This window comes from Polypterus senegalus, chromosome 10 (assembly GCF_016835505.1).
Source record: "Polypterus senegalus isolate Bchr_013 chromosome 10, ASM1683550v1, whole genome shotgun sequence".
In the NCBI taxonomy this organism is placed as follows: Eukaryota; Metazoa; Chordata; class Cladistia; order Polypteriformes; family Polypteridae; genus Polypterus; species Polypterus senegalus.
Genome location: NC_053163.1, coordinates 166,943,508 through 166,964,276, shown reverse-complemented (window position 1 = coordinate 166,964,276; position 20,769 = coordinate 166,943,508). Strand labels below are relative to the sequence as shown.

General features: G+C 47.3%; 1 protein-coding gene across 11 annotated transcripts in view; it reads left to right on the top strand.

Moving 5' to 3' along the window:
- Window positions 1-20,769, top strand: part of LOC120537999 (voltage-dependent R-type calcium channel subunit alpha-1E) — a 368,732-nt gene that overhangs the window by 220,430 nt on the left and 127,533 nt on the right. For all 11 annotated transcript variants that reach the window (XM_039767331.1, XM_039767338.1, XM_039767337.1 and 8 more), the window contains exons 6-12: window positions 3,450-3,553; window positions 7,471-7,629; window positions 8,665-8,855; window positions 14,397-14,500; window positions 15,274-15,389; window positions 18,244-18,297; window positions 20,243-20,332. In XM_039767331.1, the coding sequence (XP_039623265.1) occupies window positions 3,450-3,553; window positions 7,471-7,629; window positions 8,665-8,855; window positions 14,397-14,500; window positions 15,274-15,389; window positions 18,244-18,297; window positions 20,243-20,332 (818 nt within the window). The remainder of the gene's footprint in view (window positions 1-3,449; window positions 3,554-7,470; window positions 7,630-8,664; window positions 8,856-14,396; window positions 14,501-15,273; window positions 15,390-18,243; window positions 18,298-20,242; window positions 20,333-20,769) is intronic.

Sequence of the window (20,769 nt, the reverse complement as noted above, 5' to 3'; positions counted from 1 at the left end):
TATGTTAGACATGGGGGTTGCAGTTCAGCCCTTCAGATGCTAGGTGCCGTCCGTGCGCTTACATGCATGTTCATCTCAGCGTTATATAGCGCCTATGTGATGCCACTCTAAGTCACCTGCAGGGTATAAATTATCAGCCTGGTGTTTTACGCTTCTGCTTTTCGTGTTACTTTCATTTTTTGTCTTCCATTTCTGTCTCTAATAGACTGAGCAGACTGTGTGCCTTGCTGTAGAAATTTATAAGGCCGTGCCATGAAAAAGATTAATGGCAGTAAAAAATACGAAAGACTTTAAAAAGTCTGCAGAGCTTCCACTTACATCAGCCATAATTTGGACATTAATCTGATTTTTATAGGCAAGTAGATTGAGAATGTTGTGTCTGCGGAGCCTGAGATGGTCCACACGAGACGGTGAGTGACCCCCGTCCAGACGTCTGGGACGGTGACCTGTCTGCATCGCCAGCCGCTGGCACCATAAATCTCAAGTCACAGCAGGCCGCTCGCCTGCTCGGTTTAGATGGAGGACACAGACGCCGCCCTCTAGGGGGTCATCCTCTATCTGGGTGGTCTGCTGTGTAGCTAAGTGAAGTTTTAAGGTCATTAGGATAATTGAAGTAAGAAATGCATGAACTTTACAAACAGCGAGTGACCAGGGAAGACGCGGACCTCCGGCGCTCAAATAAAAGTGGTGCACCGTGGAAAAAAAATACGGCTGCACAGTGAGGACCCCGCAAAGCAAGCGCTTATCTCTCTGGTCTGCGTTCTTGTGCTCTGTATGCCGTATTAGAGTGCCTTCCGTGATGCGCCCGACGCTCAGCAGATGTTGCCGCACAACTTTTTCCTTCTTCTCATTACAAAGCTCTGAGTCACGGCTGATGATCACTAAACAGAAAGCTCACACTTGATTATGAACTCAGGAAACGTGTGCAGCGGGAGTCTGGCGAGGACGGGGCTTTAATTTACAATAAAGCAGTAAGACGCTCCGCAGGTGGCCCCGCTTGTCGCTTTCTCGATCAGTTTTCCTTTTTCGGGGTCACCGTGATCTCAAATGACTTGACTTTCCAGAGCGTATCAGCTCATTAAGTTCAATTGAGAGCAGGATTAAGGTTTTTAGCCCCAGCAGTTTGCGAGTATTGGCGTGACAGAGAGACAGACGATGACCCAGCTGCTCAGTGCCCCCCGTATTCATGCCAAGTGCCTCTTTTCTAGGAGAATTACGGGTGCAAAGCCATTATAATATTGTACCTGAGAGCAGGGTGGTCCTTCAAAGTCTGATCCTCCTTCTCATGGCCACAATGCACACAAGTGACCTAACTAGCTGACCTACTTCTGTCACCCGAGTGGCTTGTGTCACTGTCACCGACACACTGAACACTATTACACTCACCCTGGCTTTAATTTGCAGGCATGCCTGCTTTTGACCCCCATATAAGACCTGCCATGGTTTATAAATCTTGGCATCTTTTCCTCTTATTGTTTCTCATTCCTCGTCACTGAGGCGCCTCCTGCATTAGGTTTGACTCTCAGCAGATGTTGCCACTCGAGTTCTTCTTCATGCCGTCACAATGTGTACCCGTATTTTCCAACCGGAAGGCACGGGTATTCCATAACTTGACAGCCTGCAGATGGCGCTGCCGTTCTTTCCCTTTCCGCCATGTCACCGTCTCCAGAAGTTTGAAACTCGCCAATCCCACAAACTTGTTGAGGAGGTCGCCACTACCCAGCCAGCACATATCAGGTCATCCATTCATCCATTATCCAACCCGCTATATCCCAACTACAGGGTCACAGGGGTCTGCTGGAGCCAATCCCAGCCAACGCAGGGTGCAAGGCAGGAAACAAACCCCGGGCAGGGCGCCAGTCCACCGCAGGGCACACACACAATTTAGAATCGCCAATGCACCTGACCTGCATGTCTTTGGACTGTAGGAGGAAACCCACGCAGACACGCGGAGAACATGCAAACTCCATGCAGGGGGGAACCCGGGAAACGAACCTGCAGGCCTCCTTGCTGCGAGGCAGCAGCGCTACCCACTGCGCCACCGAGCCGCCCTCATATCAGGTCATTAACTGATGGCTCAATCAATCAATCAATCAATCAATCTACCTATCAGTTGAATGGCTGATTATTTGGTTGCTCATTCAGTAGTTTGATGATTAATACTTCAGTCCATCATCCTAATCCATTAATCCAGTGCAGTTCGTTTCTTTTCTTATTAAGGTTTTCATTCCCCCCAACACTCGATGCTCAAAGCTCTGTTACGAAAATAGCTGCATTATAAGTGGCAAAGTGCGGAAAATGCATTTAGAAAATTTACTCAATTACTGCTAATTCGTCTTGCCGATGTTGTCTAATCACGTAGCACGAGTTACATAATTAACTCTCACACTCAGCCATTTGGAGCCTTCCGGCGCGTCGCCGCCGCTTTAAACGTTCAGTCTGTGCATCGGCGCAACGAAAGGGACTTTCAAGATCCGAGTGTTGGGTTTGAGTCGGACAAAAAAAGGGTCCGTCCTGTCAGGAAGTATTTTGTGAAAAGGCAAAAGAATTGTCAGTCAACACGCCGCTGTCTTGTCCACGTCATCCAAACCCGTAAGGCAGAGACCGCTAAAGAGTGTTTGGGGCAAACCCCCCAAGTAATGGAAACAAAATGCAAAAATACAACAAAAACGCCCATCAAAGGCGGGAAGTCTCAAGGAGTGGACTGCCCAACATGGCGGTTCTTCTGGATATGTTGGCAAACGGGCAGGAAGAGGTGGGTCCGGGTGAGCAGACCCCGAAAGTGACGTCGGAGAAGGAGGGTCGCAGAAGGTGGAAACCAGGAGACGTTATCACGCAGCGCCAGCGGAGAACGGCCATCGCCAAAGCCTTTTAAACCGTCTCTAATGCGCACACGTGTGACAAGGAGTCGGAGAACGTGTGAGAAATTGTGACGAGCTCGTCCATCGTATTCACCGCGATCGTTCGCGATTAACATCAAGTCGAGATGAGAAGGTCCCATGAAGTTCTGCTCTCCACTGCACTATCTGGTCACCTACTCCACGTGGCCCGCATGAAGAAAAACGTTTTATTATTTGTGCAAAATTTACCCTTACGAAGCATCCGATTGTCGTGGGTGTTCTTAAAGTGACAACTGGGGTCGATTCTATTAATTCCATCCATCATTTTTAACACTTGAAATATCTCCTTCTCCACCCGATGATATGCCCTGTTAATAATAGCGAGGCTTTTCAGAAACATGGACGTTTCCCGGTCAGGCACTTCTATGATTTGCGTCTGGTTTGGTTTGTAATGCTGCTCCTCAGAGAAAACCGAAACGCACGTAAACATGGGAGACCATCCAAACTCTGCACAGGCAGGGCGGTACTGAAACCCCAGACTCAGTAATCGATGTAACTTACCTGAGGTGCTCACAGTTTTTCATTTGACAATCTTGTTTTGTGTTGCAGCATCTTGGCAACAGCGGGCGCTCACATCAACACACACGTGGACCTGCGCACCCTGCGAGCAGTTCGAGTCCTCCGGCCCCTCAAGCTGGTGTCTGGAATACCGAGTGAGTACCCCGGACACTTGACACGGTTTTGATTGATGCGTTGGAGGTGAACTTTACAGGGCGGGCGTATGATATCTTTATTTAATCAAGTGAAACTCTCTGGGAGTCAAAGAAAGAAAGAGCAAGGGAGTGCAAGGCCAAAGCAGCTAAACAGAGCGAGTAGGGGATGTTAAGATTGAGAGGGCTGGCATCAGGCAGAGGTCACTGTGGGTAGAAGACTGCGGAACAAAAAAGGAAGCACGACAAAGTAACGTGTTGGGGTCACCCCTGAGATCCTCGTTTAACATCAACAATGTGACAAACAAAAAAAAGGAACAACGAATAAAGTCATTCGGGATTGCTTCTCTGGCCCCGGATGATGTGGTCCTATGAATGACTACCAGCTTCTAGTTGTGTTGTTTCTCATATAGCGGGATGACCAGAAGGGGCGGGGCTACTGGGAAGGACAGGAAGTGTCAACACGGCTCTTCATTGGGCTCCTAATCCCAAGGAGTGGAGAGGTTAAAAAACGGAGTCTTACCCAAAGTTGTCTCCCCGTTTACTTCTATAAGCAGAGACTACAAAACACTCCCGTAGTGCAGATGTGTGACGACACTCATAGGAATAACAGGTAGCGGCAGGGGGCGCTAGACATGCTGACTGTGTTGTGGGCCATGGGACTATTATTGGAAAGGCAGTGGACATTCCCCGATCCACTAGATGGCAGTATTTTCTAGTTGCTACTCGAGAGGCGCCTGTCCCATTAAATGTTAAGAGGGTCTCAGGTGTTTACGAGCCTCAGGGCCTCCAGATGGAGCTCTAGGGGTCTTCTGTGTCAGAAAGTATTCACAGGGGGGTCCTGATCGAATTATGCAGCTCCAGATCGTCTGGATGACTTTGAGTTATGGCGGGACGATTCCAGTTCGGCGCGAAGGCGATTCTTCATGTCGTCAGTTCGCACACTTCTCGATGGTCCGGGATTTTTCAGGTGATTTTCTATGTAATAAACTTAATAAGTTAATGAAAATTGCATAATTAGATCTGGACCACCCAATGTATTTAATCTTCATGTACAGTCAAAGTAAAAAATTATGTGAACCCCTAGGAATTCTCTCTATTTATGTCTAATTCCCATATAAAACCTGGTCGTATCTTCATGTCAGTCACCATAATGAACAAACATCCATCCATCCATTTTACAACCCATTGAATCCGAACACAGGGTCACGGGGGTCTGCTGGAGCCAATCCCGGCCAACACAAGGCGCAAGGCAGGAACCAATCCCGGGCAGGGCGCCAACCCACCGCAGAATGAACACACACCGTCTCCTAGAACTAAAGATGCACAGATTTTCAGAGAATTTTTGACCGTATTGAATAAATCATTCAAACTGTGAAACTGACGGTTGGAAAAAGTAAGTGAACTCCAAGCTAACGAGTTTTTAAAAAGCTCATTGCAGTCCGAATTTAGCACACGTGGAGTCCATTTAATGAAACGTGTTCAGAGGTGCTGCCCAGAATGACTTTGATCGATCAAAAACAGCATGAAGTTTGAGTTGGAGCTTTTGACAAGAAGCATATCCAGGTGGGAGTCACGCCTCGCACAAAAGAGCTGTCTGAAGAGCTACGATGGAGAGGCTGGAAAGGGTGACAAAGTCCTCTCAAAGATCTGAGATCTTCATCAGTCTACCGTTAGGCAAGGTGTCTTTAAATGGAGGCAAGTTGGTATTGTGGCCACTCCGCCTAGAAGGGGGTGCCCTGCCAAGATGACCCCAAGATCACCACGCAAAGTCAGCAGTGAGGTCAAGAAGAACCCCCGGAGCAGGGGTGCCAGAGGGCCACAGTGGCTGCAGGTTTTCATTCTCACCGTCTTCCTAATCAGTGACCAGTTTTCACCGCTAATTAAATTCTTTTTCCCTTCATTTTAATAGCCCCGTTTTTAAGGATTCAGTCCTCCGAATTGATTCTTTTCTCCATTTAAATGGCAGCCAAACAGAAACGAGACGTGAAACGAGCCACCAGGTGACCAGCTAAACTGGGATTTCAAACTCCAACCAGTTTCTTAACGAGAAGCCAGTCCTTGTTGTTAATTAAAGCCGTTATTTAACTCCACGGCTTGTTGCTGCTCTCATTCTGCTACAGCAGACGTTTCTGAAAGTGTTGTTTTTTCTGAGAACACCGTCAAAATGTGAGATCAGCCTTTCTGATACCTTCACCTCTCTTTGTTTTCAGATGTTGTGTGATGTGGCGCCTTGTATTGTGTCTCCTTATTGTTTGGCTGCTGATTAAGGAAAAAGAGACAACTAAGGGGCCTGAGTCAAGTTAATTAACACAAAGGCAAAGGACGTCCATTAGCAGCAAAAACGGCTCACTAATGGTGACGAATGTTAGAACGAAAACCTGCAGGGCTGGAGTTCGACATCTGTACCCTAGAGCAGGGGTGGGCAGTGTCGGTCCTGGAGGGCCGCAGTGGCTGCAGGTGTTTGTTTCTTATTATTGCTGATGAAGCCCTTATTTCTTAAGTGACATTTTGATGCTTCATTTTAGTGGTCTCACTTGCTGAGGTTCCCCACCCTTAATTGCTGATTTCAATCTTAAACAGCTGCACTCACTGTTTTAATGGCTCCTTATTAGCAATGAGATTTAAATGGCAAAGCAGTTAGCTCTTCTCCATCCATTTACATCCGTGTGTGCTCATCATCCACTGTTTGATTTAATAAAACAGTTAATTGACTGAAAATGATCCATTTAAGGCTTCAAATCATTTGGATGATATCTTCGGAAAGGAACCAAAATCTACAATTTTAAGAACCTTGCATTGCAGACTAACAAGCCATACAAAGTGAATAAGGTCTGAGATTGGCGAGGATTGGTTTCTAATTAAGCACTTGGGTTGGGATGAAAACCTGCAGCCGCTACAGCTCCCCAGGACCGACATTGCCCACCCCTGCCCTAGAGAGACAGCAAAGGACTTGAAGAAGTCATCAGAATGGGCTTACGTCTCCGTTCACGAGTCAACTACACGCAAAACACTGAACAAGAAAGGAGTCCGTGGCAGGCCACCAAGAAGGAAGCCACTGCTCTCAAAGAAGAACATGGCTGAAAGAGCACTTGGGGAAACCTCCACAACGGGACTGGGAGAAGGTTTTGTGGAGTGATGAGACCAACTATTTGGGGGGGAACAAGGAGAACTTCATTTGGCGTAAAAAGGGCACCGCATATCAACATCCAAACATCACCCCTACAGCAAAGTATGGTGGAGGAGGGAACATCAGGATTTGGGCCTGCTTTGCTGCATCAGGGCCTGGACCAGCTTGCCATCATGGAGGGGAAAAATGAATTCACAAGTTTATCAACAGATTCTCCAGGATGATGTGAGGGTGTCTGTCCGTCAACTTGAGCTCAGAAGAGGCCGGGTGATGCAACAGGACAACGAGCCCAAACATCTCAGCAAATCCACAGCACGATGGCTTCAGAAGAACAAACTCGGCCTTGGTGAGCGGCCCAGCCACAGCCCAGACCTCAATCCCATTGAGCCACACACAGAAGACAACCAAAGAATATGGAGGAGTTAAGGCAGTTCTGCAGGGAAGAAGGGGCTCAAATTTCCCCCCCCACACCATGTGCAGGTCTGATCTGCCAAAGGAGGGTCAACCAGTTATTCAATCCCAAGGTTCACTTACTTTTTCCACTACCACTGTGAACGTTGAATGCGTTTGTAAAATAAAGACATGAAAGAGTAGACGTTTCTGTGTCATTGGCTTAAGCTCAAGCTCGTGTAGATCAGTGGCTGTGACTTTGATGAAGAGCAGATCACTCTTTATGACCAATCCATGCAGTAAACCAGATCATTCCAAAGGGCTCACACACTTTTCACTTTGACTGTACAGTATATGTGTTGCCTTTCACCACAAGCCCGCTAATCTTACCTTCTCTTAGGCCTGCAGATCGTCCTGAAGTCCATAATGAAAGCCATGGTGCCTCTTCTCCAGATTGGTCTGCTCCTCTTCTTCGCCATTCTCATGTTTGCCATCATCGGCCTGGAGTTCTACAGTGGAAAGTTGCACAAAACCTGCTACAAGTTTGCCAACCTGACAGGTAAAGCCGGTGATGCTACCCAGGGGCTTGGAAAAGTGGGGGTGTGTGGTCTATAGTGGTCTTTATGATAATGGTGACCCTTTTATAGAGAGACGTGCAAAGCTGGACATGTTGGTCACAGGAGGTCACCACTCAAGGCCATGAGAGCAAGGAGGGAGGTTCGAGCCAAGATTAAACCATGGCGGGTCTTATGGGGGATCTGTTTGGGGGTCAAAAGCAGGCATGCCTTTGCCTGAAGATAAGTAAATTAAAGCCAGGTTGGGTGTAATAGTGTTCAGTGTGTTGGCACTACGTCAGTCGGTGACAGTGACACAAGCCACCCAGGTGACAGAAGTAGGTCAGCTTGTTAGGTCACTTGTGTGCATTGTGGCCATGAGAAGGAGGATCAGACTTTGAAGGACCACCCTGCCTTTTCACCCTCCCACCCATAATCATCCTAGAAAAATGAGTTTGCAGAAAGAAACCAACACCCCCATTAGATGGCTGGGCTGCAGTCACTCATTCTCACAAAGCCACGCCCACTCACTCAGCACAATTTTACGAATGGGATCCGCCCCCAATGCTGATTTAGATTGTAATGTGATTGGCCAGGGGCTGCTCCACCTGCCTGAATAGTAAAACAGATGATTTCCAAGCCTTTGTAAATGGAGATTGGCTTCCTGGTTGACCACCTGGCATGGCGAAGAGCATTAAACCCCATACTGTGGGTCAGCAGTCATTCCTTTTGTAAGCTAATGAGAAATCCCAACTCTTTGTGGACATCGAGGGGTTGACGTGGTGCCAGCTGGAATGCCAAAAGAGTTTGGACACTTTTTATTTTGAATGTCTAACCTAGCAGGCCTTTTCAGTTTGGAATATCTGGCAAAGGGCATTGGGTGGGTCTCCTGGGTGGGCCTCCATCTTTACAGCTTTTTCCTGTGTGTTGTGATTGTGGGTGTGGTCTATGCTAATTAGAATCGGAGTTGGCCATTTATGGGGCGGAAGCCTTTGACTTGCACAGCTGCATTATGCCACACTCCTGTTGTTCCCTTGCAGGGTCCGATTATCGGGAGCCATACGAGACGGAGTACCCCTGTGGAGAGCGGAAGTGCCCCCCAAACTACGCGTGCGAAGAGCTCTGGATCGGCCCCAACGATGGGATCACACAGTTTGACAACATCCTGTTTGCCGTGCTAACCGTCTTCCAGTGCATCACCATGGAGGGGTGGACCACCGTTCTCTATAACGTAAGTCCTTTGTGAAGCTGACAGGAAATGACGACTCGTCAGGGCAGAGAATGGTCACGGGGTAAGTGGGTGACATGCTGAGCGTCCTCTCACTGGCAAGATGGCCACATTTCATTGCCGTCGGCTGATGGCTTCACAGCTTCTCCGTTAGCAGCTGGAAAAGCCGTTACACCTTAATGGTGGGATGGAGAAGAATGAATTGGAGAACAGAGGTGGGCAGCCTGGACAAATAGGTGGCTTTAGGATGGAGTTCCAGAAACACCCACTAGGGGGAGTTCACTTGACCACGTGCCCAGCAGAATGACAATAAGTGGCACATCTCAAGATGCACTGTGCTGCCAGGTTTGCTCCACAATCAATCAAATGGCTCTTTGATTACGTCATTGATCAAACGTTCTATATAGCGCCTTCCATAAAAGCTCTTTGAATTGTCGAGCTGGTATTCAATGTTAATCTTAGATGACACCATTGAAAACACCCTCTGCTGCTGGGTTTGCTTCACAATCCATTAAATGACTACCTGATTGATCATTTTATATAGCGCCTTTCACATAAGCTGCTTGAATCATTTAGCCATGCCGTTATTCAATATTGATTTTCAAAAGCACCATTGAAAGTGCCCTCTACCGCCCAGTGGGCTTCACAATCAATCCAATGGCTCCTTCATTACTTCTTTGATGGATCTTCCGATATAGCGCCTGTGGACCACCAGGGGGCGTACATCTTCCCAAACCCCGGACACAACAGACACAGCCCACCTTTATTTTAAGTGAAGAAGCTCTTTCCTTTTGCTTCCCGCTACACAGCACAGCCCAAGCACCAAATGCTCAAATAAACACAGTCCTTTCTTCTTCCTTGTCTCTTCCTCTCTCTTTCCATTTCTCCATCTCCACTCCTCCTCCAGCAAACTCACCTGGAAGTGCTCCAGGAGTTCCTTGACCTTCTTCCGGCAGTGCCCCCTGGCAGTGCCCACAGAGCCCAACGGGGTTGCTCACAACTCCAATTCCCAGCATGCCCTGTGGGAATCCTTGGTGCCACAGCAACCCATGGGCTGCCCTCTAGCATCCCAGAGAAGATAATGTCCCAACTGTGCTCTCTCTCTCCCTCTGTCCTTCCACCCAGCTGGCATCCTGGCCGGGTAATGGTCCTGGCCATCTGTCACACGCCTTTCATATAAGCTGTTTGGATCCTTTAGCCATCCCATAATTTAATCATGATCAGATCTAATGCCTTTCAAAATGTCAGGTGTGGTTCACTGTCCTTGTTCCAGAAACAAATTTAGAAAGGCAGTGTGCCCCCCCACACCCCTTTACCCTTGCTATGCCATATGGGGGGCGCTATATTTCAGCTCTGCACTTGTATTGAACAGAGTTGTATGTGTAGAGCAGGCACACACACCCACATGCACACACTCGCCAGCACCTCCCACACCCGGCGCCCTGGCATCATTTGCATGTGCCCAGTGAGTGCCCACCTCAGATTCAGAAGCCTGAATCAGATGGCAGCTTCTGCGCCTCCTGCATGATGGCACATTCTGAGCAAACAATGAAACCTTTGAGCGTGGCATGTGGCGGGTGGGAGGAGAGTTCGGCTCGGCGCTGCTGTCGAGGAGCTCCCAGCTTCTTAACTTTTGTTAAGTTTTGCTTTTCAAACAAAAGCACGAGAGAAAGGGTGAAATAAAAGTGCCAAAGGAAAGGTGCCAGGCATGGGAATTGACACCTGGAGGGGTGGTACTGGGCACACAGTCGTTACACTTCCTGGGGGATGGTTACTGTAAGCGGACTGGTGGGTTAAAGAAAGGAGGGGAGAACATCTAAAGGGAAAGGTGAAAACCTACTTGAGCCTTCTCTCTAATGGGTGGCGGTGCCCACCTCATACACACTCTTCCTGCCACTTGAACCCTTGTCCAAGTCATTTCTGTTTCCTCCTGTCATCCCTGAAGCACCTCTGTGGACTGAAGACATCACTCTAGAGCACCCCCTATTGTCATCATCGCCTGGGCGCTTCGTGGTCACCTCACAGCCATTGGGTGCTCATGTGGGCAACTCTCAAAGATTTAGAGCCTCAAAAGAGCGTGTCACCTGGTGAGTGAAAGGCGTGCTGTCTGCCCTTCAGAGCGCCCCCTGGCTGCAGGTCAAATCAAAGTCTTGTTTTTCCTGCTCACTCACCCAATGTGAAGACGAGTCGCTCTGGTCATTGAACGAGGTCCGCTTTTAGAGACCACCGCATCCATAAATGCCATATATGTTATATAGTGCCTTTCACGTGTATGCATTTTTTTTTTTTTGTAAATTAGTCCATTAGAGGGCCAAAGAGCAATGCTGACTATGCCAGTAGAACTGGGCAGCATCCTGGAGCCAATAATGAATGCAATACCAGTCCACTGCGGGGCACACTCACTCACCCAGGGTCAATTAGCCTAAGAAGAAATGGGAAAATAAAATGGCAGTACCCACAGAAAGCTTGGGTTAAGTCATGAAGATAAAGATAGGTGCTCAGGGTGGTTGCCAGCAGGCCTGGCACCAGGAGGTCATTTAGCTGGGCTTAGCCCCCCACCTATGCTGTCAGGTATAATGTCATATGGATTTTTGGGAGATTTATGACATCATGCCCCACCCCCAAATATTTTGGTTTGGAGCCAAACAGGACCCCTGGGCTATGAGGCAGCAGCATCAACAGGCCACCATGTCACCCCTTTTTTCTAACAATTATAACACGTTTTACTTATATAGTGCCTATGCCATACTCAGAGCACTTTCTGACCCTATCTAGTCCATTCCAAAAGCCATGCCAAGTTGGTAGCTTGAGAAACCAGTCCTGCCCAGGAGGGACGCCAGTGTAGCGCAGCACACCGTCACCCATACTGGAGTGAGGCAGAGTGGTGGCTCTGAGGCTGGGGATCTGCACTGGCAATCGGAAGGTTGACGGTTCAAATCCCATAAATGCCAAAAGGGACACTGCTCTGTTGGACCCGTGAGCAAGGCCCTTAATCTGCAATTGCTGAGTGCTTTGAGTAGTAAGAAAAGTGCCATATAAATGTAAAGAATTATTATTATTATTATTATACTGTGTATGTATTTAGATGTAGCCTCGAAATCCCAAGAATCAACGCAGCCTGCTGGCCTCTGTCAGTATAACACGCACTGCCGTGTTGATTCTTGGGACTTTGAGTTCCTCCAGCAGCTCAACTGTAGCCCACCGGGCGTGAAGCCATCTGTTTTTTGCTATGTCGTTCCACGCCGCGATTTTTCCACAGCGCCCATTTCAGTACTTTTCGCTATCATATGTTAGAAAAAAAGCGTCCGTTCCCCTTTAAACCAATTAGGTAGAATTAAAATAACTAAACTTTACTTTATCTGAAGGTTGAATCCCACTAGCGCCTCTCCGGCGCGCGCTACTCAAATGGCTCCAGGTGACACTGAATCAGTTCTGAAGAGACAGCGCCACCTGCTGACCCTCTTTGCATTAACCGTCCCACCATTCATATCGAGCGTAGCTCCACGTCTCTGCCATTTGTGTCGTAACGGCAATCAATTGGAATCCTTCTCAGGTGCATTGATTTTTGGTGGCGTCAGATTGCATTAAACACTTAAGGAGCACTTAGGCGCAGGTTAAGCTATTTGAGCTTTTCCAGAATAAATATGAATCTGTAGAGAGGGAACGCGTTTCATCCCTTAATTACAGGCTGCCCGGCAACAAACCTGTCAGATGAATAGGACCAGCTTTCGAGGCCGAGAAAATATGGCGCGTTGAATGGCACTTCACTTCAAAGGCTCTGCTCTGCCGACAGCCCGCCAATGGATTCAAGTGAAGGGGACGCATCAGCCTTTTAAATCTGCGAGGACCAAAGCCATGATGGCAATTGAACGGAATGTGTGTGTGTGTGTAGGAGTGCAGGCCCAGGCCTATTGGAGAAAAAGGTCAAGTCTGTGTTCCTCTTACCAGGGGGCGCTCCAGCCCAGGACGTAACTGTCAAAACAGGCAGGCGTAGGGAAGGTGGGGTACAGGGTGTCAAAGGAAACGGAATACAAAAAAACTCAGAGACCCCCATGTGCCTGTCTGGACCTTCACAATCATATTCACCCTAAATGATAAATTCCCATCGTGTGAAAAAGTAAATGCACCCCATATGGACATATAAAAGTTTGATCTTTGTTTGAACAGCATCACTAGATAAAGGTGATGTAAGAAACATCAGGCATTTTATAAATACTTTGTTCATTTATTTGTAGATCATTCGTGTTATGCAGCATGTGTATTGGTACCTTGTTAGGATATGTAAGATATCTATAATACTTCACTTATTTGTGCTTTTTTGTGTGCTGCTGTAACCCTTTGATCTTCTTTGGGATTAATAAAGTATCTATCTATCTATCTATCTATCTATCTATCTATCTATCTATCTATCTATCTATCTATCTATCTATCTATTATATAGTGCCTTTCACATCTATCTATCTATCTATCTATCTATCTATCTATCTATCTATCTATCTATCTATTATATAGTGCCTTTCACATCTATCTATCTATCTATCTATCTATCTATCTATTATATAGTGCCTTTCACATCTATCTATCTATCTATCTATCTATCTATCTATCTATCTATCTATCTACTATATAATGCCTTTCTAATCTATCTATCTATCTATCTATCTATTATATAGTGCCTTTCACATCTATCTATCTATCTATCTATCTCAGTGGTTCTCAACCTGTGGGGTGGGCCCCCCTAGCGGGGCGCGAAGTAACAAAAAGGGGGGCACAAAGATGTGAAAAAAAGAAAACAAGAATTAAAAATATGAAAAAAAACATCTGTTGAAACCAAAACAAATTAACTTAAACTAAATTCTGATACTAGAACAATAAATAGAGAGTTAGATAAATGTCAATAAAAGTTAAGTAGGTATAATAAAATATGCATCTACATTTCAAAAAAATGTTGGGGGGGGGGCACGATTAAAACTGTTATGAAAATTTGGGTCGCAAATACTTAAAGGTTGAGAAACGCTGATCTTTCTAGATTTAATTTTTCACCCATGGTGGCCATTTTCTATTTTGGTTCATTAAACGAGGATAACCAGTTTGGCGCCCCAGCATTTCTTTGTGGAACTCACAGTCCTCTTCTTGACTTTACGGTGTCTAATTCCAGGCAGTGTGATGGTGGAGTCAAATGGTTGGTCAAATATGAGTGTCTCCTGTGCCAAGCATCGCATTCACACTTTGACCAAGTTGTGCTGAATGAAGTAGGTCTTCATACCATCGTGGCTTTTAATCCACTTGAGGGATGAGGATCTCTGACGTCTTCTGGGCCATGAATGCACTCGTTCACGTTGATCCAAATTATAAAAAGGTTTTGATGGATGCCACCCGTCTGCTTGTGGCACATGTAACTTAAGCGGGTCCACTCTTTGAAGATGCCAGCCATTTCACACCCCCAACAGTCCCTACAAGGTCACCATCGCATAGGTAACTGGGCAGAGGCGTGTGGTGGATTTGCTGACGGGATCTTCATCTCTTTCTCCTTCTCTTTTTCAGACCAACGATGCCTTAGGCTCGACTTGGAACTGGCTCTACTTCATCCCGCTCATTATTATCGGCTCCTTTTTCGTTCTCAACCTGGTGCTGGGAGTTCTCTCAGGGTAAGTCTCTCAGATGAGGCTGGTGGTGGGAAACCCCATGGAGGATTAGGAGACACGGTTGTAATCCCACATCACTTCAAATGTTTTTGATTGTGGACATGCTTTAGTTTACGTGAAGCCACGTCTCTCCTGACAAACCTTTTTTTGGATTCTGTGTTTGAATTTCCTCCTTGCTCTGAACTTCTTGTGTCCATACATCCTCCAAATGTAATGAATCTTTGTTTTTGTGGGCCATGGTTCCCCTCTCCCTTTCCACCTTTTTGAATTGGACGCCTTGGTCCCATTTTCTGTTGAACCTGTTTGGAGGTAAGGCCACCTTTTGAGTTGGAGAGCCAAGCAGATCATAACATCCTGAACCGCCGCCTGCTCCTTTCAAGGACTGGTAGTTGGATGATGATGTGTCCTACTGCTATGTGTTTTTCACTCATCGTGGCTGGAAGGAGAGACGTTGGAAGTGGAGAGGAAGAGGTGGCAGCCTTCTGGGCGACCATTCCTACATACGGGCCCATACTCCGTTACATTGGTGTACCCGCCATACGGAGACTCACGGCTCTCACAATGAAACTCTGTTGGTTCCCCAGACACACAGTCAGTACTTGGGGTCTTCTTCTCGGGGGCGCTTTTCTTTGTGTAACGCCAAACGAATAACAAAAAGGGATCCCAGAAGAAGGTTTTGTCCACTTGTCACTTGCTGTTTGTTCCCTGAGCATCAGACCACACAAGATGGGCCAGCACATTGAGTAGGCTCGTTTTTTTTTTGTCTTGCCTTGCAGTGAATTTGCCAAAGAAAGAGAGCGAGTGGAGAACCGCAGGGCCTTCATGAAACTTCGAAGACAACAGCAGATCGAGCGGGAGCTCAACGGCTATCGAGCCTGGATAGACCGAGCAGGTGAGCTGGACAAAAGGCTCGATGCCTGTCGCCTTGTCGGCAGTGCACGTCCGATTCCATTTACCTGAACCTCTTTTTATTTTTCTTCTTATAAGTCCCAGCAGTCGGAAAATGAGATGTAGTTGAAAAACCAAGCAAAAGTTTGTTTCCATGCGGTCAAAGAAACTTCAACACCAAAACGGTGAACTAAATTTTTGCCAAGAATTGAACCAGGAATGAGAAACGAGATTCAGTAAATTAAGAAGCACCAAGAAACTTCTTATGCGAATCCGCAATCTCGGTCACAACGTTATGAAGGTTGTCATTACATTGCAGATTTGTCATAAAGTATTTGTGTTTTGTTAACATCCTCTGTTTTTGCAACTTCGATGCTTGAAGTCTATGAAGTCAGTAGACGGATTGGGAGGGATTGGGAGGGCATGGGCGGGGGGGGGTCATTGAGGGGTGTGTGGCACTACCGGTGCACAAGGTCGAAGGTCCAAGTGTTTAGAGTCCTGGTGCTTCCTGTTGGTGAGACATGGATGCTCTTCAGTAACCCATTATGAAGACTTGACTAATTCATGTGTGTCACTTTGGAGGATCCTTGTGTACCCGCTACTTTGACTTTGTGTTGCTCACGTGGTACCGGATGAGGCACATGACCTGCATTGTGAGGGAGCGTCAGTTACGGCACTACGGCCACGTGGTGATCCGGCTCACTGCTGAGGACCCGAGGGACTGGACCAGGCCAAGGGGACGCCCACGTAACACCTGGCAGCGGCAGATAGAGGGTCATTTCCAGAGGCTGGGACTGGACTGCGTGTCTGCCTGGAGGGTTGCCAACCGGGATCCCGAGCTGTTTCATCGCGTGTCAAGGTGCTGTACCAGTTGTGAAACCCAACAGACAGACACTTAGGACACAAGTTAAAGGCATCACGAATCTTTGTTTAAATTCTTCACAGTGCTTTCTACTACCACAGCCAGAAGTAAATAAGCATCACTTACCACAGTTATTCTTTTTCTCTCTCTCTCTTTGTTTCTTTCCTTTTCTTTTCTCCCCCACACATCCCAGCAAGCTGTGTCCACCTTCCTACCCGACTCTGGCTGCCCGACTGGGTTTAAAGTGGTCCTTCATATATTGTCCAGTCCAGAAGTGCTTATGCTCTTCTGCCCACATGGTCTGCCAGCAGTTCCAGGGGTCGAGCAGATACCTCATGTCCACTGGTTCAATCACAGCACCCCCTGGCAGGCTGAGATACAGAACTCCAAGTCCCATGGTGCCCTGTGGGAATCCGGGGCACTGCCCTCTAGCGTCTTGGGGGAGGCAGTGTCCTAAAAAAGCTGCCTTCCCCCATCCTGCCATATCCGGGGCATCCCGGCCCGTCTCTTACACAGTGCCTGCTCCCCAAGCTGACCTGACCTGACCTACCCAATGACCTTGAGCTAAAATTCAGTACTAGAGAAAGGGAACCCAAGTGAACACACGGCATGGTATTCGAATCATCAGTTTCTTTAATCAAGGAACAAAATGTTTGTTAAACGAGGAAATCATTTAATGAAGGAAATGAGTGTTTGCTCCACCATTTCCATAGCCCCTTTGGCAGCACCAAACATTTCCCCTAATCTGATGCCAGTCTTTCTCATCGTTGTCCTGGCAGACCTGCTTTAATTCACACACACCAGTGGGTTTCCCAGTTTTGACGGTTCCATTTCAGCGAGTCTTTTGGGTTCAATTTAGGACTTTGACTCGGCCAACCCAAAGCTTTCAATTTGTTTCTTCTGATCCAAGTAGCTGCAGACTTGCTTTTGTGTTTTGGCTCCTTGTCCTTCTGCCTAACCCCACTGCATTTCCACTTCAGGTCACAGACAGATGGCTAGACTTTCTCCTCTAGAATATTCTAGTAATGTGCTTGATTCCTGTGCTCCTTCAATAATGCCAGCTCTTCCAGATCCACCGTCGCACTGGAATCCTCAGGTTTTCTCGGCGGTCTGATGTTCTTCCTGTCAAGTGGGCCACCTGTCATCCAAAGAGTTTTACTTTTGACTCATCTTTTATTATTCCTAAAATGCTTCATCCTATGGTTTCTTTGCACGGATGTTTCTCTTGGATAGCAGAGGTTTCCATCTTGCTCCTCTCCCAGGTCCTGAACTCTCACCTGAGCAGAGGCCGGAGAAGCCCACAGTTCTCTGAATGTTCTCCAAGGACCCTCTGCGACTTTCTGAATGAGCCGTTTGGCTCTGAAGATCTGAAGCCAGTTATTGAGACAAAGCTACAAAACCTGAGGAAGGGGGCACATACTTTTTCACAGCACTGTGGTAATGCTTTAGCAATGGTGCCGCTTGTGTATAAAAAAACGCAGAGCCAAAAAAAAGGCGTGAAAACAATTTAACTATTACGAAAACAGCTCCAAAATGAGACGTCGCAGTACGACTGGAATTTTAGCGGCCAGAGGATTTTCACGTCTTTCAGGTTGCAATGTTTGTTCTGTTACGGGTGCCACCATTTCTTCCACTGTCGCCACAATGTTTCTAGAAGTGGATTGCTGGGAGGGTAAGACACCGAGCTTTACACCGTTGTATAAGTGACGTCACGCACCTCACACACACACTTTTCCTAGTTGTCCAAGGTTGCGGATTCTCTAAAAAAGAACTTTGGCTGGGTTTCACTGTGTCAACTTCCCAGTTACAGATCTCTGTGCTCTGTACCTTCGGCTGCGGTTCTCGTTTCATTGTTTGGTTTATTTTCACTTCCTGCTCAGCATTTTTTTTTTTTTGGCCCAGTTATTTTTGACTGCATAACATCTCCATGTCTCAGAATAAATCCAAACTACCTCCTGATGCCGACTCAAAGTTATTTTCTTTCTTTCTTCCACAGAGGAAGTTATGCTGGCCGAAGAAAATAAAAATTCAGGCACATCCGCGCTTGATGGTAAGTCGGTCAATGTTTCTTCTACAAGGCCAACCTTCTCATACTTTATGGTGAAGCTGAAGTCCTCGGACTTGATTAGAAACCAACCATTCTGGGTTGTCACTCTCCGCTCGGTGCCACCGTGGAAGGCGAAGAATCCGTTCTTAGTCACATCAGCCAGGCTGAGGCGCGTTCCTAAAAACGGTAGGACCTCATCTTATATACGAAACACACTCCGAGATGCCAAGTATGGCAGAGGATATGTGCATTTCCCCTTCTTGCCATGCCGCTGTGGGCAGGGTTACCAGGTCCTGGATATTTGCAGCCCAATGACAGCTGAAAACCTGTCTGATGGTGCTGTGGACCAGGCCAGTGAATGGTACGGGGGGCTGCAGACATCTTTCCACCTTGGAGTTTTGCCGGCATAGACGTGGGGTCACCTTGAAATTCTGCTGCTTCTGCCATAGGTGAGCGACTCCTCAGTGCTGAAGCTCCTCAATTTCTCTTGAGCCTTGAGACGCCTAAGATGAGCCACCATAAGAAGCTCAGAGTACAGGAGGTGCACCACCACAGAAATGAGTAAGAGACTGGGAGGCACACATCGTTCTCCTCCTCACGCTGCCATGGTGGATCTGGAATGAGAGTGCAGAAGGCCCCTACGGTATCTCACTCTTTCTTGCTCCATGACACCACCACAGTTTGCTTCAGCTCGCACCACCATGGGTGAGACCGAGAAAGGGCAGGTGTCTCGTTGTTTCTTGAGACACCATTCACCACAAGGCAGTCGTGCGTCTCACTCTTTCATACACCATGGTGGAGTAATCCATCTCGTCATTTCAAAAAACCAGGGTGAAGGAGATGGAGTGACAGTAAGGGGGGCATGCATCTTGCATCGGTTTTGGATACCAAATGAGGGTACAGGAGGTGCAGGTCTCACTTCTTCTGACACCATGGAAAGTGAGAGTTGAGGAGCACGTGTCTCACTCTTTAAGTTGCTCTGATACAGGCGGGTGGACCGCACTTCGCTTTTTCTCCTGGCACCATGGCTGAGACCGAGAAGGGCATTATGGTTTCCCTCGAATCGTCACACGCTGCGGCAAAAAATGGCGAGAAAGTCCACTCTGGGGAATATCACGACTCTTCACGTGTACCTCTTTTTCAGAGAGGTACACGTGAAGTACAGAGTACAGAGTTCTCCTTTTGTGCTACGTAAGTATAAAAGGTCCACAATGGCGTGTTGTGTCAGTTGTGATTGTTGCCATCTTCCCCTTCTTTCTTTGATTTGTGTAAAAATTTGAATTTACGCCAGTTGCGGTTCTGCTGTAGTCATGGAGCCAAGAGGCAGGAAAAAAGACTGTGAAGTGCAGGGGTGCCAACCCCACGAGTGGCAGGAGCACCCTGAGCATGTTAATCTAGAATGATCGTTTACTCCGACGTGAATTCTACAAAACGGAGAGGGCAAGCAGTCAGCATCCAGCACGACAAAATTGGGCCGCAGTGCCCACATGAGCTACGGCAGTTTTCAGGTGGCATCGCTAAATCAGTGACTCATCTCGCTTTCTGATTGTTGAGATGGCAATAAAAATATCAAATGTGCCGTTGCTCAGTTAAAGATGTGCCGCCGGGGAGGAAAAAAATAAAATAAAATAAAATAGCCATTGGTCCCAAAGCGCCTCCCGGTTTCCACGGCAACAACACAAAACAAACACTAACGCACTTCAGCTGCTGGGAAGCTGAATTGTAAATTGCACCCTTTCAGCCAAATCTCCCACCCTTGCCAGCATGGAGTCCCGCCAGGAGGGCAGTGTGCCATTCGTTTCTACAGCCGTACTTACCAGGGCTTAACTAGTATTAAAAAAAAAAAAAAGAATGGCGGACATGTGGGCATACCAGCATGCCTTGGTGGTCCACCTAAGCCGAGGACCATGGCACGGCATTCTAACGTCCCACTCTCTTTACCCCGCAGTGCTCAGGAGGGCCACCATCAAGAAGAGCCGCATGGAGGCCATTCAACGGGAGTCCAGTGAGGACCAGTATGCTGATATCTCCTCTGTGGGTAAGTCAAGTGGATCTTCATGGAGTCCACCATACAAAGTGTTTTCCCCACCTATTATTTTGCCCCGATTTATGGTTTTGTCATTTTTGCCCTCACATTTTTTGCATTGCAGTTCTTCATGTTTGGTTTTGTGTCATTTTTTGGTTACTTGCCCTTTATTGTCTTTCTTTTCTGCTGGACTGATGCCTCCAGCTAGATGAATGTCATCAGGTGCTGCAGCTACCTGGGGGGCTTCTTAAAGACACCCACTGCTCCAGCCACTTGGCTCTCTCCGGCTGTGTTCTTCAATGGCCTCTTCTGCTTTCGTTGCTTTGATCTTCTTGACCATCTCGTCTTTGAGTCACTGGCCACTATCCCGTGGCTGAACTGTTTCTTTAATTTCACATTTTTGTTGTTTATGAAATACAATTTTGTAATTGGTAATGTGTTTGTTCCCC